At 34.1% G+C, this 17,708-nt stretch overlaps 1 protein-coding gene across 2 annotated transcripts in view; it reads left to right on the top strand.

The window, feature by feature from the left end:
* Positions 1-12,562, top strand: part of LOC149790745 (tubulin polyglutamylase complex subunit 1-like) — a 34,505-nt gene extending 21,943 nt beyond the window's left edge. For both annotated transcript variants that reach the window (XM_089972798.1, XM_089972796.1), the window contains 3 exons: positions 1,815-1,950; positions 7,202-7,259; positions 8,781-12,562. In XM_089972798.1, the coding sequence (XP_089828924.1) occupies positions 1,815-1,950; positions 7,202-7,259; positions 8,781-8,882 (296 nt within the window). In that variant the 3' untranslated portion in view covers positions 8,883-12,562. The remainder of the gene's footprint in view (positions 1-1,814; positions 1,951-7,201; positions 7,260-8,780) is intronic.
* Positions 12,563-17,708: the final 5,146 nt, after the last annotated feature.

Here is a 17,708-nt window from a genome sequence, read left to right as displayed (position 1 = left end):
TTCAATTAATACTTAGGTAGAAAAACAGAATGAGTATATCATGAAAAGGTTACTGCATATGTATGGGAAAATACGAACTCAATTTTTTCTAAATAATACTGTACTCCCAAGGTCATGCAGTATTACTCAGAAAAATTCTTTCATATTTTCCCATAAAAATGCAGTAACCTATATATATTTTTTATAGGAATCGATTCACGGAATCAAATATCATGGTGTTACATGCATGTGCATAGTTGTTAGTAGCCTTTTAGTAATCACCTTTTTCATCCATTTATCCATCTGTCTATCCATCCATTCACACTTCTTATACCCAGCATTGCTCAGTAACCAATACACATGATTGGCAGCCACTTGGTAGGTGAATTGCAAATTACATGTAGATTTGCTTTTTCAAGTTTTCATCCTTTCAGCTTTAAGATTGACAAAGTTCATAAGTCTTTCTGTCAATGCTACATATCCACTACAGCATATCCTTGTAACTAGCATAGCACATGAACCATTCTCAATAGTTTGATGAGACGTTGGCTCAAGATCTGGATGTGCAGTTTATATGCTTTGTTAACTCCCTTTTGAATGGAGTTATGGCACTTGACAATTGATTTTCTATCTTCTAATGGTATGTTGCTTATAACCAGAATAGCTCAGCAACCCTATATTTATAATTGGATGCCATTTGGTAGCTGACAAGCTTGTTACATGTAGATGTGAGTTTAAGGTTTCCTATTTTAAGGGCAAAGTTTAACAGAGATATTGCCATTATTATATCACCACTACAACAGACCTTGTGAAACTTTACACAGTACAGGTCAGCAACCAGTTGATATATTATGCGGTTTGGTGTGTACATTGTCACAAGACCTGTAATTTTGCCTATATGTGTTTTGCCTCATCAACTCCTTTTTTAACAGAGTTATGACCCCTGATGATTAACTTATATCTTCACATTAAAGGTTGTATGTAACAAGCTTTCTTCAAGAACCATTTAACATATTTTGATGCAGATAACAATGTCTCATCCACATGCATGTGTTTTATATGGGTTTAGTTTCATCAGTAGGGTTGTAACCCTGTGATTTCTCATTATTCTGACTTTGATGTCTGCAAGATAACAAAAATGTGCTGGATTTCAACAAAGCATGACACATGGCTTTAGATTGATCAGATGGTGAGTGAGTTTGATTTCCAGTATTCTATGACATCATTTACCAGTGTGATTGCCGGTCCTGTTGCACCCTCATCTTGATTTCCACATGATTACTTTTCTATGTGTTGATTGATTTCAATTAAATTTGTCATTCAATTTTGTGTTAATGAGACCCTGAATGAATTTAATTTAGAATGCTCACATTGTCATTTGCAAGAGTTATGGCCCCATTTGCAAGAGTTATGGCCCCTGATTGTCCATCCGCCAGGCTTTGCTCTCTATAGCACATCTTTTCTAAGGAATATCGCATTTCATCCAAAGTTATTATAGGGTTTTAATTTGATGAGCCTTACATATCTTGATTGGTTTGTTCACTCCACATTATAATTTACAAGAGTCACAGCCTCTGAAAACCTGTCTTTTCTGAACTTTATTTTTCCAATATGAGTTCTTCTCTTTAGTGCCCTTCAGAGAAAATCTTGTAGAGTTTGGTCCTTTGCTTTGTACTTAAAACTGCTTGCTGTAGTATAGATTGTGAAAATGGAAATCATTCATACAACATTTGTAATCACTGACACAAACAAACCTACAGAATTACAAATTTGCAAAATTGTCACAGAAAATGGTTATATTTTATTAACATGAATATTTTTCTTTCTTCCCACAGATTATGTGAAGTTGTCAGAACAGCTATTTGGTTCCCTTGACCTTCAGAGGACTGGCAAGGCCAATAAAGCTCTGTGTGATGCAGTATTGGAACAGCTTAACACTGCACTGGGCAGCAACAGGAATGATGCCAAAAGGTAAAATTCATATGACCTTTAGTATGCCAGATTTTTTCACATAATAACCTGGCACTTTACTGATACACTTCCATTCAGGTGAAATGTAAAATTTGTGAAATATAAATTGCAAGACATGAGAAAATGTTACTATGACGTGATTACTTTATTGACTGTAAGAACTACAAAACTTGCTACAGGAATGAAGGTACTTGAAGACATGAAAGGTGATAAATGTTGGATAGTTGTATCTACCACTTAATATTTGTTCCTTTCAACCGTATCACGTTATGTGTTTGGGATTAAAACATTATCTGTGTATTAACCTTTTTAGAATTTCATTATATACATGAAACTTAAAGGCTCAAGTATACAGAGCATATGCATTTTTATTGTATGCATGGGACTTAAAGGGTCAGGTATATAGGATCTGTGCCATTTCATTGTATGCATGGGATTTAAAGGGTCAGATATTTAGGACCTATGCCTTTTTAATTGTATGCATGGGATTTAAAGGGTCTGGTATTTAGGACCTGTGTCTTTTTATTGTATTCGTTGGACTGAAAGGGTCAGGTATATAAGACCTATGCCTTATAACTAGGGCTGTCTGCTTGACCGGTGTAAATGACATAATTTCATGTTTGTCATGTAAATATGTACAAGATCAGTATTCCAAATAAATGAAACATTATCTTTAAATTGAAAAATAGGTTTAAATTTCTGGCAAAATCAAAATGGCTGACAATTGTAAGTGATCTGAAGTTTGGAAATATTTTCCAGAGGTAGAAAATGGTGGAAAGAAGAGGTGGAAATGTAACCTAATTGCAGTGGAGTTGATGTACTAATTTTCAACACATCATCATCTCCAGACATATTATATGACTTCTGAAACTAATTTTTAAAACATTTCACTCAGCATTCAATAACGGCTTTCAGCCATCACACACATTCTTCATTGTTGAAAGGAAAAGGAAAAAAGGTTCACTGACAAATTAGCAATGATGTTTATGCATAACTTGAAACATCACAGCAAAGTTCTATGTCTCTCTGATCTGATTGCCATTGTATGGTGACTGTCAGCTTTGTCAGTCCTAACTACAAAATGATTCTACAACAGTGTCTTTTCTTTATTATCTATTATACATTGGCCATGCTTCATCATCTATTTGACATTGTCAGTACTTCATTGTCGTTGCTATATTGTCTATGCCACATTGTCTATGCTACATCGTCAATTCTGCATTGTCTATGCTTCATTGTCCATTCTCCATTGTCTGTGCTATATTTTCTATTTGGACTTGTCTTTGCTACATTGTCCATGCTTCATTGTCTATTCTCCATTGCGTATGCTTCATTGTCTGTGCTACATTGTCTGAGCTTCATTGTCTATTCTACATTGTCCATTCTACATTGTCTATTGTATATTGTCTATTCTACATTGTCTATTCTCCATTGTCTGTGCTTCATTGTCCATTCTACATTGTCTGTTCTACATAGTCTATGCTTCATTGTCCATTCTCCATTGTCTGTTCTACAGTATTCTTCATTGTCTGTGCTTCATTGCCTATGCTTCATTTTCTATTTTCCATTGTCTATGCTACATTGTCTGTGCTTCAATGTCTATACTTCATTGACTATGCTACATTGTCCGTGCTTCATTGTCTGTTCTCCATTGTCTATGTTACATTGTCTATTCTACATTGTCTATACTTCATTGACTATGCTACATTGTCTATGCTACAGGTCTATTCTGCATGGTATATTCTACATTGTCTGTTTCATTGTTTATTCTTCATTGTCTATACTTCATTATCTATTCTACATTGTCTATTCTACATTGTCTATACTTCATTGACTATACTACATTGTCTATGCTACATTGTCTATTCTACATTGTCTATACTTCATTGTCTATTCAACATTGTCTATACATCATTGTCTTTTCTACATTGTCTATACTTCATTATTTATGCTACATTGTGTATGCTTCGTTCTTTATGCTGCATGGTCAATGCTTCATTGTTTTTACTACACTGTCTATGTCACGTTGTCTTTGTTTTGCCTGTCACTTTTGCTAACATGTTTTGGTTGATTCATGGTACCAAGAGACCTTATGATGTAACAATGTAATTTCTTTTATCTTGTGTTTGGAGGTATATATATATACTTGTCAACAGACAACTCAGATTAGTCAATTGACAGTCTAGGGTACATGTACCTTTGAGTATATGAATGTCAACAGGTAACTCAAAGTAGTCAATTTACCATCTGGACTACCTGTGCTTTGTGGTATGTATATACATATAAACAGGTGTCTCTAAGTAGTCAGTTTAAAGTCTAGAGTAGTTGTGCATTGTGGTACTTATATAAATCAACAGGTAACTCAGATCAGTCAATTACAGTCTTGAGTACATGACCCTTGTAGTATGTATGTACACATCAGGTAACTAAAATTTGTCAAGTTACAGTCTAGAGCAGCAAATAGTTAAAGATAAAAGAAAAGTTTTATCTTGTTACTGAAATAATTGTATTTAATTAGTTACCAGGTTACCAATTTAAAACGCTCCGGTGGCCTAGTGGTTAGAGCGTCCACCTCGGATGCAGGAGGTCGTGGGTTTGATCCCCGGCTGAGTCATACCAAAGACTTGCAAAAATGGTACTAACAGCTGCTTCGCTTGGCGCTCAGCATTAAGAGGTTAGTGTTAGGACTGGTTGGCCTGGTGTCAGGATAATGTGACTGGGTGGGACATCATGCTACATGTCTGTGGCATGATGCCCCAGTGCTAGACATCACTATAAACTGTCACACTGCAGACATCTTAGTGATATGACTGAAAAATTGTTAAAGCTACGTTAAAAATCCAGATCACACATACCAATTTAAAACTAGATCACTGAGCTTTATTCACTCAGAGGAATCAGTGTTGTCAGTTTTGAATTTAACAGACTTTTTTTTATATAAGCCTATCAAGAGGTTTTGTGTGGCATGCAAAGGGCAGCCAAAAATATCGATTTTATCAGTGTTACTCTCTTACTGGTGGCATGCACTTGTTCATTTTGTAATTATTCCAGAAAAAAGTGGTACACTATGTAAAATAAGTTGCCGACCCCTGCATTAGTCAATCAGTCTGGTACCAATTTAGTTTCCAGACAAAAACTCGAGCTGTTTGCCATTTATAGCTACCAAACTTGGTGTATGGTTTGCACTTGGGATAGGGAAAAACACTACTGATTATGGTGCCAAATACTGAAAATGAAGGTCACTCTGACTAAAAGAACACCGATGGTCTCTACTCAATAACTGCAGTGATTACCCCATTTACAGGTAATGTGTATTACTTTATTCAGCTGTGTCTGAAAATATACTTGACTAGTTTTGATCTAAATTGTGACAGAGCAGCATGGCATCATGATTTTAAGGTTTGTACAAATGGTGTCGATCTGCCATCAAATTAACTGCTATTAATTAAAAAAATTAATTTAAAAAAAAATCTTACAAACAATATCAATCTGATTTAAATTAAATTTGTCATCATTACATCAAAGCCTTAAATTTATATTTATATGCAAGATGCAAATCAACCATCAAATGTAGTTACTTTTATAAAAAAAAGGAAAGGAAATTTTGATTTATCACAAATATTTCTTGACAAATTTTAATAAATTTAGTTAGCACCCAAACATGAATAAATGGTGGTGAGCCCCAATCAAATAAGGACACCATTTAATAAAAGAATGGAGAAGCACTTTAAAAGAAACAAAACATCACCAATTGGACCAAATTTACCAGGAATCAGCTTTGTATCTAGATCTTCAAATTTTGTACCATTGTTGTTGACACAGAACCCAGAATGGCCACTTTTGATCAAATACCAAAACTTTCAAACAACACAAACATTTTTAATCAATTTTTATCAAGATTGACAGCATTCTAATGCCAGTACATCTAAGATTGTTAAAGACAGTGATTCACAATAATATTTGTCCACTATTACTAAAAACAGAAACATTAAATCACAAAATCTACTTGATCTATTTTAACCAAATTTGGTGTGAATAACACTGGCATATATAAATTTGGTAACTGCTAATAGATTTAACTTCTAGACCAATGCCAACCTGGTGAGTGATATCAAGCCCAGTTGAGGCTCTTGATAAGGTTATATTTTTTATTCACCAACTCTTCAGAAAGTCAGACGGATATATGGTAACCCAGCTTCTACCTAGAAATGAACCTGGAAGTCCATCATTAATTTAGTAACCCAGAGAAGGTGCTTTTTCATGAAACTTACCTTTAAGAGATTTTAGTCCCTCTATGCCTATGGCATAACATCCATTGTCATTTACCAAATATAGTCTGCATTACTATTAATAGGTACAGAGTTTATTGTTGTACTAAAATTAGTAACAGAATATAGAACCACTGACATTTCGTGTTATTTTTACATTGCAGGAGGTAACTCAAATTTTGGCAACTGATTAGATGTGATAGTCATTATCTCTCATGAATATTGTTCCAATGAAACTATAAGTAGAAAATGTTTTGAAAGGAAATCACAGTAATGTCTCAAATAATGTTTTAGATGTTAATATAAATTCCCTTGTGACATAAAAGGAAATGAAAATTAAGTAAAATATAAAGATTATTTAGAGCACATGGTTTATAATAGCAACAAAAAAATGAATTGCAATGTGTGTGTGTGTGATTTGGATTTTTGATGTAGCTTTAATAAATTTTCAGTCATATCGCGATGATGTCTGCAGCATGGCAGTTTATAGTGATGTCTAGCACTGGGACATCATGCCACAGACAACTACATGATGTCCTACCCATTTATATTATTCTGACACCAAGCTGACCAGTCTTAACACTAACCTCTTGATGCTGTGTGCCAAGCAAGGGAGCTGCTAGCACATTTTTATTCTTTGGTATGACTCAGCTGGGGTTCAAATCTGCGACCTCCTGCATCCAGGGCAGACACTTTAACCACTAGGTCACTGGAGTGGTCACCATGGATTGCAATATCTCAGCAGTTATTTACTTCAATCCAGTGTAAATAAGGATCATTTCAGGCCTCCAGTCTTTCAGCATTTTCAATACTTGGATGATAGTTGAGCCTTGGAAAATGCAGATACCTGATTAAAAAAACTATATTGGGCTACCTGATTTCAGCATGTGATAGCCCAGGCCTACCATTTTAGTAGTCCCTGGGTTCTGGGCAGAATACGTTTTTAACCCTGCTATTATTTCTTGAATTTAAATCTATTGTAGGATTCTTGAGAGTGGCTACAACCTTGGAGTGGATGGACTGTACATGGCACTAGATACAGTAAGTATAATTAAAGGCAACATGTCTTAATGGACACCTCTATGTACAGAACACCTGCTCAGAAAGTGTTGAATGTATAAATAGAGGATCTTACACATGTGCTCGTTACATATAAAATTTATAAAATAAGTTGAATAATATATTATCACAATGTTGCTGCATTATTTGCCTTAGCATATCCTTATAATTGTTACATATATAACACATTTAATACCACCTTATGACATAAAAGATGATGCCATAAAGACATGCACAGGAAAAACATGATGCCTATTTCATTTGCTTATATTTCAGTCATTTTAGTACACTATTCTGCAGTTTGATCTAATAAAATCACTCGTTTTTCATGTGTTAAGTATAAGCTTTCATTTTTGCTCATTTCAAACACAATGTATGCAGGTTGTTGAATAATTTGAATCTTTTGCTTGCCAGATAGAGAGTATGTCGTTCAGTTGAAACATTTCATTTGAAATGAGCACTCGTTGAAATGAGCACTTGTTGAAAATCCTCTACATATGACTGGACCAACTACAGGCCTGGGGGTCATAATTACTGTAATATATAAGCGTATGACCCACAAGCTTGTCATTTTTGGTTCATGTGGCTGATGGTGTTGACAGAGTTGGACCACCCTGCTCAATATATACATCATGAGCTGGTCACAGCAAGTGGGATATTGTATTATTCAACAAGCTTTGTAAATTTTTAGGTGAAATAAGCTTGAGTTTTAGATTCTGTGATTGCATTGCTCAGTGACATTGACAAGTGTTACACCAAATTCTGATGAATGGTTTTTATTATATGATGTCATGACAATAATAAACATGAGTGGTATGTGAAGAATCATTTCACTTTTATTTTCAACCTCGATATTAATGCCATCTGTACATAGATCTTTTGTGGTACTTTGTACTTTTTGAAAAGATTTCACAATGCTTGCTTTCTTAAATTTTTTTATTTCAAGCATGGGACAATTTTCTGAAATGTTTGCAAATTTTTATTTCAGCAAATCTGCTTGCTGAATTTTTTGTAGGTTTTTTTCACTCAACTGTTTCCAACCTGACTTTTAAAAGATTGCCAACACCATCTCATATTGCAGATTTCCTACAGTTTTATAGAAATTTAAAAAGTTAACAAAATTATTGGAAGAGAAGCAAAATATCATATGTTTTTGTAAATATGGTAGATTAAATGCTTGTTTAAATGTTGCAAATGAATTGGTTCACCTGTAGGTCACTTTCAATGGACAAGAAGTATAAAGCTGTGAAAAAAATGAGTTACTTCCCTTTGAGTTGAAATCTGACATTTTATTCAAATGGTTTTAAAGAGCTGTTAAAAGAAACAAGATGTAAATATAATATGTATGCATTTATTTATTTATGTGTAGTAAAGTATTTAAATGTGATTGAATCTAACAAAATCACAATATTAAATACTAAGAAAAAACAGTATCTAATCCATCTTTTCTGAAATAGTGAATGGCACATTGTTTTAACTGTAATATCATATTTACCTTTACAGGCAATGGGCAGGAGTCACAAAAACTCTTCATTACAAACCTGTGATCAGTTTTTGGTTGAGATGTGTGAGACATTCCTCTCTAAAGTCAATGTTATTAAATAGGGATGTTCCAGGCCTTGAAGGTGTTCATGCAAATCCGTCCTTGAAATTTAAAATGTTTTGATAATTTCAGTGCACAACCCAAACATATCAGGAAGAAATCTAAAATTTACAGTGTGGACAGTGGTCAGTCAGATTTCAGGAAATGTTCATCTGTTTTAGCTGCAGTTTGACTTTTCTTTTTTTTATGTGGTAATATATTACTTCACATTCATTTATCAAATTAAATTTGGCTGTAAGATGTATAATAGGCTCATTGCACCCCTCTGCATGTCATGCAAGGAAACTAATGATGGCAACCTGTTTTCCCTGAGGTGTGTGCCATGATGATGTTCCAGCAGAAAAGGTCTTTGAAGTTTAAAAGAGCATGGTTTATATTACAAATTTCATTTTGGATATTAAGTATTTTATTTTTACTATATGCCTGTCTAAGAGGTCACAGGGTGTTGGATTATGAAGTCTGCTCACATCTGTCTGTTACCAATTTTATTTCTGCACAATAAATTAAGTTTTCCACTATCTAAAGTTACCAAATGTTGTGGATAGCATGTCTTTGTGGTGAGGAAGAACCCAATCAATATGGGGGTCAGAGGTCGAGGTTACTAATTTAAATAATCAGAATGGTTTATGCACCATGACATTTGTTCTGTGTAACCTATCAGAACCAAATTGTGTGGATTACTTGCACTGGTGGTAACAATGAAGCCTGTTGGTTTTGATTTGTAAAGGTCAGAGGCCAAAGTCACCATGCCTGAAAGAAGAAAAATGGTTCCACCCAATGATATTAGTTCTATGTAACTGACCTGGACCGAGCTTTGTGGATGGCATACACTTAGAGTTAGAAAGAATCCTATTGATTTTGGGGTCAAAAGTTGAAGGCCAAGATCACTGATTGAAAGTAGAAAAGTGATTTCTACACAAAAGTTTCAATTAACTGCATAGAAGACAATAAAACATGGCATGTGTATAATGTGCCATTCATGTTAATCATGTTTGTCTTTGTTTTGTGTCATTTTGGGGATACCACAATTTACTCAGCACTTTATGGCCAGTATTATGCTGATGTGCTGTTAAACCTATACAGATGCACATATTTGAGCTACAGGGATGAATCTCACCACGGTTGAATCTCACCAAGTTTCAAATTGTACTTTAGAGTAAGAAGACTAATGCTGAGACTCCTTGGACAAAAATATTTTTCTTCTTGAAATGGCTACTTTGTGTTCATGAAAAATCAGTATTTCTGCTTACATCATTTTAATATATATCCTTTGTGATAGTGAGCAGAAGAAAATACATTCTATTTACCAAATTTTGAAAAAATAGATTTTAAAAAAGGATACAAGAAATTCAGTTTGGAATCACAAATCCTTCAGTGATCTGCAGAAGGGTAGAATTAGGATTTGAAATAGGAGGAAACTGCAATTTCTAAATAGCTGGAACATTATTATAGTGTTTGGTTCAGAAGAGATAGAAATGTAGCTCCATCTCAGTTTTCTTAGTAAGATCTGAATTAATTCTTTGTTTTTGAAAATTCTTCTACAGTTTTTAACTCATTCCATGTTCATGTTATTGAGATACCACTTTTGTTTGCATATTGCCGTATCAATTTAGTAATTAGTAACAGTTGCTCTGTTTCATTTATGGTTAAAAAAAAAATTTTGATGAAGTGTCATTTTCTTTGTTTAATATTTTAGAATGCTAGGTTAGGTGGGGGTCTATGGTTTCACTTTAAAAGTGATGTTAGTTAGTGCTTGTATGGTAATATTCATTTCTCTATGAACAATATTTCTAATTTGCTTGATATCTCGCACATTACAAATTTTTGTCTCATGTTTGATATGTTGTAAATTTTCTTGGTGAACATTTAGGTGTGTTACTCACCACGGACAGTCCATTTGTGTACCAGTCCTGTGTAGTAGTCCATCTCACCTCCCTATCTGGAAAGTAAATCTTATTATTACATGACAAAATTGATTCTGGATGGTTTGATTTCATGCACCTTCGTGATATAAGTTGTACTAAAACTTTAGAATTTCATTCTGTTTGAGTACTGGTTTTATTCCAATTTAAAATCTCTTTCTTGTTTTGTGCTTGTTTTTGGTATATAATTGATGTACCTAATTAATTGATGATGCAAGAAGAATGATAACACATACCATATGTACTCACTTATGAGTCCAACTGCAGACTGTACAGATCCAGATCTGCTGGTGCATAATGCACTGGCAGATCTGGATCTGTGCAGTGTTAGGAATAATCAGTAGAACAAACAGGATCTGCATGTGCATTATGCTATGGTAGATCAGGATCTTTGTTGCTTGCAGTTTGATTTGACTTATATTGACTTATATTGACTTATATGCGGCATTGCTGTATGCATATGCTTGTCCGAGCACTCACATACGACTTTGAACATTGGGGCTCAAACTCTTTTCTTTTGCTACACAAACATTTGAACATAGCATGATAGGTATTATCGCTGTATTTCTGTACATCTGGGGAAACTTATCTTGCAAGTGCATTTCTCTTAATGAAAGAGTGTCCAGCACCATATTCAAGTCACAATGACCTACCTGACCTTGAAAAATAAAATTAAATGCTACTTGTCCTAAGGTCATGAGACTATATTGTAAATAATTAAGATTGGTTGCCCAGTGGTCAGCATGCTTGCCCCAAAAAATATGATTTCAGATTCTGTCAGAACCAAGTTGGGTCATGCTCTGGTGTGTGACTTTTCACTATGATCGACTCAGGAGAGTGTTGTTGTTGCTGTAGGATTTAACGCCATTTTTCAGCACACAATAGGCTATACATGGCGGCCAGTATTAATGTTTGAGAAAGAACCCGGGAAAACCCCAGAAAGAACCACCGACCCATGAGAAGCTACTGGCAAGCTTACTCACATACCCACATTAGCCGAATCCGAGACTCGAACTCACGCAGACAGAGGTGAGATGGCAGTGATCCGTAACGGAGAGCGCTTTAGACCACTCGGCCACTCGGGGCCCCTTAGGAGAGCGTAATGATTCACAGGTTGAAATGTTATTGAATGCCAAAATCAAATATTCTATCATGTGATTATTGTCTGTTTAGGAAATATCAACTTATTCTCAACCTGTCACAACTCTTCAGAAAAAAGTGGACGCGTACATTTTCATATTTGGCAGCATTTGATGGGTATTGCTTAAAATTCCTAGCAGGGTTCCAATTCCAACACCTCACCTATTTCTATCAAAGTTGCATTAAGGTTCATCTTGGGATGAATGTTTCTCTCACAAATACTGGGTCACAGTGACTTACATTCCAGAAATTAGTAATTTTTTGCACTGCTGACTCATGCAGCTGAAGCTGTGGCATCTTTGAGATTGTAAATTTTGTATAACATTCCACTGTTTATGTGTGATATTGTGGACACTGGTGACTCTATGCAGCACCTTGTTCGGGACTATGATGATATCTTTCTAAAGAGTGTGTTTTCCTATTGGAAATGTGTAGAAGTGTGAATGTCTATGAATTCATAGTATACATGCATATTTTTCTTATTTTTGTAGGTATGAATAAATGACTCATCTCGATGTTGTATTGATGCTTTGTGATATTTTTTAAAAGTTAAAATGTATTTGATCTAATAAAAATATCATTAAAGAAAAGATTCCCAAAAATGCTATATGGCATATGTATCTTTTTGTGTAATTTTAATATATTTTTTGAACATTAATTCTGTGACCTTTAATGGAAACGAGAATGGAACAAGTAAATAATTTCTAAACAAGAACCACCAAGCAATAAGAACAATAATGAGAAACAATAAAACAGACCCAAACATACTACTTAAAACTTGGACTTTCATCTTGTCAAAACAGTTTATGGACACTTTTGTTATGTCCACATCTGGTAAACAAAATCCATTCAGCAAAGGGCATTATTTAAGTTTTCATGAAGAACCAGTTTTAGTTTTTTCAAATAGTAATATGAAAGTGTGAGTTATTAACTTACATATGATTTCTACTTCTTTGCACTTGCTGTCAAATGTGCCTTGTCAAGGACAATTTCTATATAAGGCCTTAGAACTGAAGATTACTCATCCAGTTATATAATGGCATAGACAAGGAGCTTTTTCTATATGAGAAATTAAGTAAGAGTGCTCATCCAATTTTGTGATGGCCTCGACAAGGGAGTTATTTCTATATAAGGACTTAGAACTGAAGATTACCCAAACAATTATATGATGGAATAGACAATGGCCTTTTTCCTATATGAGGACTTTTAGAGTAGAAGGGTACTCTTTCTATTATGGGATTGTCTTGAAAAGGTCCTTCTATTTAAGGGCTTAAAGCACATGAGTACTCTTCCAATTATGGCCTAGTGGGGAACCTTTATCTATACAAGGACTTAGAGCTGAAGAGTACTGTTCTAATAATATTTTGGAGTTGAAATGGGCCTTTTTCTGTACTTAGAACTGAATAGTACTCTTCTAATGTTATGTTGTACTTGAAATGGGCCTTTTTCTCTACTTAGAACTGAAGAGTACTCTTCTAATGATATTTTGGAGTTGAAATGGGCCTTTTTCTCTACTTAGAACTGAATAGTACTCTTCTAATGATATGTTGTACTTGAAATGGGCCTTTTTCTCTACTTAGAACTGAAGAGTACTCTTCTAATGATATTTTGGAGTTGAAATGGGCCTTTTTCTCTACTTAGAACTGAATAGTACTCTTCTAATGTTATGTTGTACTTGAAATGGGCCTTTTTTTCTACTTAGAGCTGAAGAGTACTCTTCTAATGATATTTTGGAGTTGAAATGGGCCTTTTTCTCTACTTAGAACTGAATAGTACTCTTCTAATGTTATGTTGGAGTTGAAATGGGCCTTTTTCTCTACTTAGAACTGAATAGTACTCTTCTAATGATATGTTGGAGTTGAAATGGGCCTTTTTCTCTACTTAGAACTGAATAGTACTCTTCTAATGTTATGTTGTACTTGAAATGGGCCTTTTTCTCTACTTAGAACTGAATAGTACTCTTCTAATGTTATGTTGGAGTTGAAATGGGCCTTTTTCTCTACTTAGAACTGAATAGTACTCTTCTAATGTTATGTTGTACTTGAAATGGGCCTTTTTCTCTACTTAGAACTGAATAGTACTCTTCTAATGTTATGTTGGAGTTGAAATGGGCCTTTTTCTCTACTTAGAACTGAATAGTACTCTTCTAATGATATGTTGGAGTTGAAATGGGCCTTTTTCTCTACTTAGAACTGAATAGTACTCTTCTAATGTTGTACTTGAAATGGGCCTTTTTCTCTACTTAGAACTGAATAGTACTCTTCTAATGATATGTTGTACTTGAAATGGGCCTTTTTCTACATAAGGACTTAGAACTGAAAAGTGCTCTTCTAATGATAATGATATGTTGGACTTGAACAGGAATATTTTCTCTATAAGGGCTTAGAACTGAAGAGTACTCTTCTAATGATATTTTGGACCTGAAAAGGGCCGTTTTCTCTATAAAGACTTAGAACTGAAGAGTACTCTCCTAATGATATGTTGGACTTGAAAAGGGCCTTCTATTTAAGGACTCAGAACTGAACAGGAGTCTTCAAAATTATATGATGGTCTTGAAAATGGCCTTCAGTATTAAAAAGCTTAGAGCAGGTTAGTAGCAGTAGAATTTTGTTATAGAAATGCAGTCCACATCAACCGGTGTCTCACGTTTTGAGAGATGATGATGAATGCTCAAAATTTCCCTTGGATGCCTAGATACACTAACCCGAAATCCAAGCCAATTACTGGCATTATTCACTCTCTTGACTTTTGACAGTAATCAGCTATTGGGTCATTGGAGAACAAATTAAAGACTGATTAAAATTTTTGACAATATAAAATTGATGGCATAATTTATTACCATGTCGCTTATGAGAGTAGCCTGTACTTAAGATTGAAGTTCCTTAAATTTTGCACAAGTTGAAACTTGAGTTTGAAATAAACAGTACTAAATGTTAAGCATAATTGTTCTTTTTCGTTACTCAAGTTGTTAAGTTTTGTTGGTCTGTTTCAGTTCACTTTAGTCCTTTCTGGTAATTCGGACTATCAGTTTTAAAGGTCAAAAACAAAAGTTAATTCTGAATTGTAACGAGAAGTTGTTTTCTTCTTTTCTTGCATTTTTCATGGTATAAGATGTCATTTCTCAGATTGAATAGATTCCATAATGCCAAGGCTGTCAGATTCCAAATAACATGGTTAATACTACACATACAGACAGACAGACAAAAAACCCCATTAAACTCGTAATTATCTAAGCACCCATAGCACACTATACTATATAGTGTGGCCTGCATCATAGAAAATTCTGTGTGTGTATCTGTCACAGTGTAGTGATGATGTGAGACCCCAAGTCCTTATGGTTTTTGGTTATTGTTATGTAGAAGATGATCGACCAGTGTTATTGGCTGGATTAACAATAAAATAAAATATGAAATAATGGAATAACAAATATCTAAGCAGAGATAACAGAATAGAACAACACGAGAGTTCATATGTAAAATACAATAATTGAATCAATTACACAAACAAAATGATGTTGAACCTGAGATCTGAATTAATTCACCATCTCTCAGAAATAGTTGCAAAATTTATGTGAAATTCTATTAGCTGTTCTGTTACATTGATAAAACAAATTTCATCATATATTTATATATATATATATATATATATATATATATATATATATATATATATATATATATATATATATATATATATATATATTCATCATATTTATGTGTGTGTGTGTGTGTCTATATATATATATATATATATATATATATATATATATATATATATATATATATATATATATATATATATATATATCTGTATATATAGTGACCAAACTCAAATTGCTGTCATGTCAGCATCACCTGGTTGCTTCCAGTCATTTCTGAATCACTGTTGGTGATAGGTCGGAGTGTCATGTTTTTACCTTCTCCTAAGATCAAACATTATACCGACTCTTTTTACATCAGATGTTGTTTTATTATATTAATTCAACTAAGGTATGGTCAGTTTGCAACCTGATCTGATATGCAATCAACATATTGATGTGAATTGGTCATTTCTAGTGGCTACTCACATTCCAGATGTAACCATGACATAATTAGACCTCTTAGATAAACCCTTACTCCCTTCTGTGGGGTTTAAGTTACTGAACTATGTCAGTCAACACAGGCCTTATGCTAACACCATCAATTCTGGTTTGAAAAGAATTCTCAACTTAATTACACAAACAAATTAATGGACTTCAATCCTTGTCCTAACTACTTTTCTTACTAAGTAGTGATTTATTGACATTCATTTCCAGACATAAAACGATAAAGGAATTCTCAAGATACACAATACAAATCATTTAAGATAAATAATTTACTTCTCACAAATTCGTATCAGAAAAAATGCATGAAATCTTTAGGATACATGATTCCTATAACATTCAAGGCAAATAAATTCTTACTATATGTATCAGAGTAATGAATGAAATTCCTACACTACACGATTTCTATTCTATTACATTCAACACAAATGAATGTATGATTATTTTCTGATCCCGAGGAAAATTGAAGTATGAATTTAAAATTAATAAATTCAATAAATTATTACAGGCTTGCATCAGTGTATATTATATATGAAAGAGACAATACATTTGTACCTTTTCAGAGACTCCTTCCTTTTCTATGAAGCCAAATCTCTCTCTGGTTCCAGGTCTCTCAAAGTCTTCCAGACCCACATTCCTTGGATGATTTATTTAACGAAAGAAATTACTTATTAATTTGTGTTTAGCTAAATTCTGGCTTCCATGAGAACTTGTACTTATTAATTTCAAGAGGGGAATTTCTTAAAACTTTGAATTTAGTTTGGGAAGACCCCCCCCCCGTTTAGCTCAGCCAATCAGAATCCCTTTGTAACACTCCCATCGAAGTCAGAATAACTCTCTCTAGACCGCCTTTATTAATAACCATGCTGGAAAAAAATGTCATCTTATGACACCTGTTTCAAATGGTCCAAGATTTCTTAAAGTGTTTGCTCTGGTTTGTCTCAACCCTGCCATTCCCTACAGTTATTCCTACATTGATATATCAGACCGTTATCTGAGTGGGTCATAATTAAAATCCAATCATGCTCCAGGAAGAGCATATCCCATCCTTTGTAGGCAGAAATTTATTGCGAGTCTAACCTATATGTCAATTTTAATGGTTACATGTCATGCTGACCACGATACAATGTACTGTGAAACTATCTACAAAATTCCACACCATTACAGTAACCTCTAAACTCTGTATGAACATATTGTGGTATCAACATTGTGTTAACATCATGAATGAAATTATCTTGAGACAAACTAATTGTTGGCACATCTAAGAATTCCAGTTCCGTTTTGGCTGTCAATGAGCCCCTCATATGCCCCATTTATACACTTCAACAACCATTTTATGTCGGGCTTCATCACCATAAGTCGAGTCACACTGCAAACAACATAGACCCTGATGTGCATTTGGATGATATGCTGGTAGATTAGGATCTGTATATGTTTTATTGATTGCTCCTAATAAACTACATAACCCATATCTAATGGTACATTATGCAATGGCAGATCTGGGTCAGTGCAGTTTGAAATTGGACTCTACTTACAAGCAAGTAAATAAGGTAACTCTAATTATCATCCATTTACGGTAAATCTATGCTTTGCCATCTTTACATAAAGCAAAGTTAAATTCGACTTATTTTCCTTATGGCTGCCATTATCTTTGTATCCATGAGCCATACCTGGATATATACTGT

Source organism: Sinohyriopsis cumingii, chromosome 10 (assembly GCF_028554795.1).
Source record: "Sinohyriopsis cumingii isolate HCF-2022 chromosome 10, ASM2855479v2, whole genome shotgun sequence".
Classification (NCBI taxonomy): Eukaryota; Metazoa; Mollusca; class Bivalvia; order Unionida; family Unionidae; genus Sinohyriopsis; species Sinohyriopsis cumingii.
Note: the sequence above shows the minus strand (reverse complement) of the source record. Positions and strands in the feature narration are given on the sequence as shown.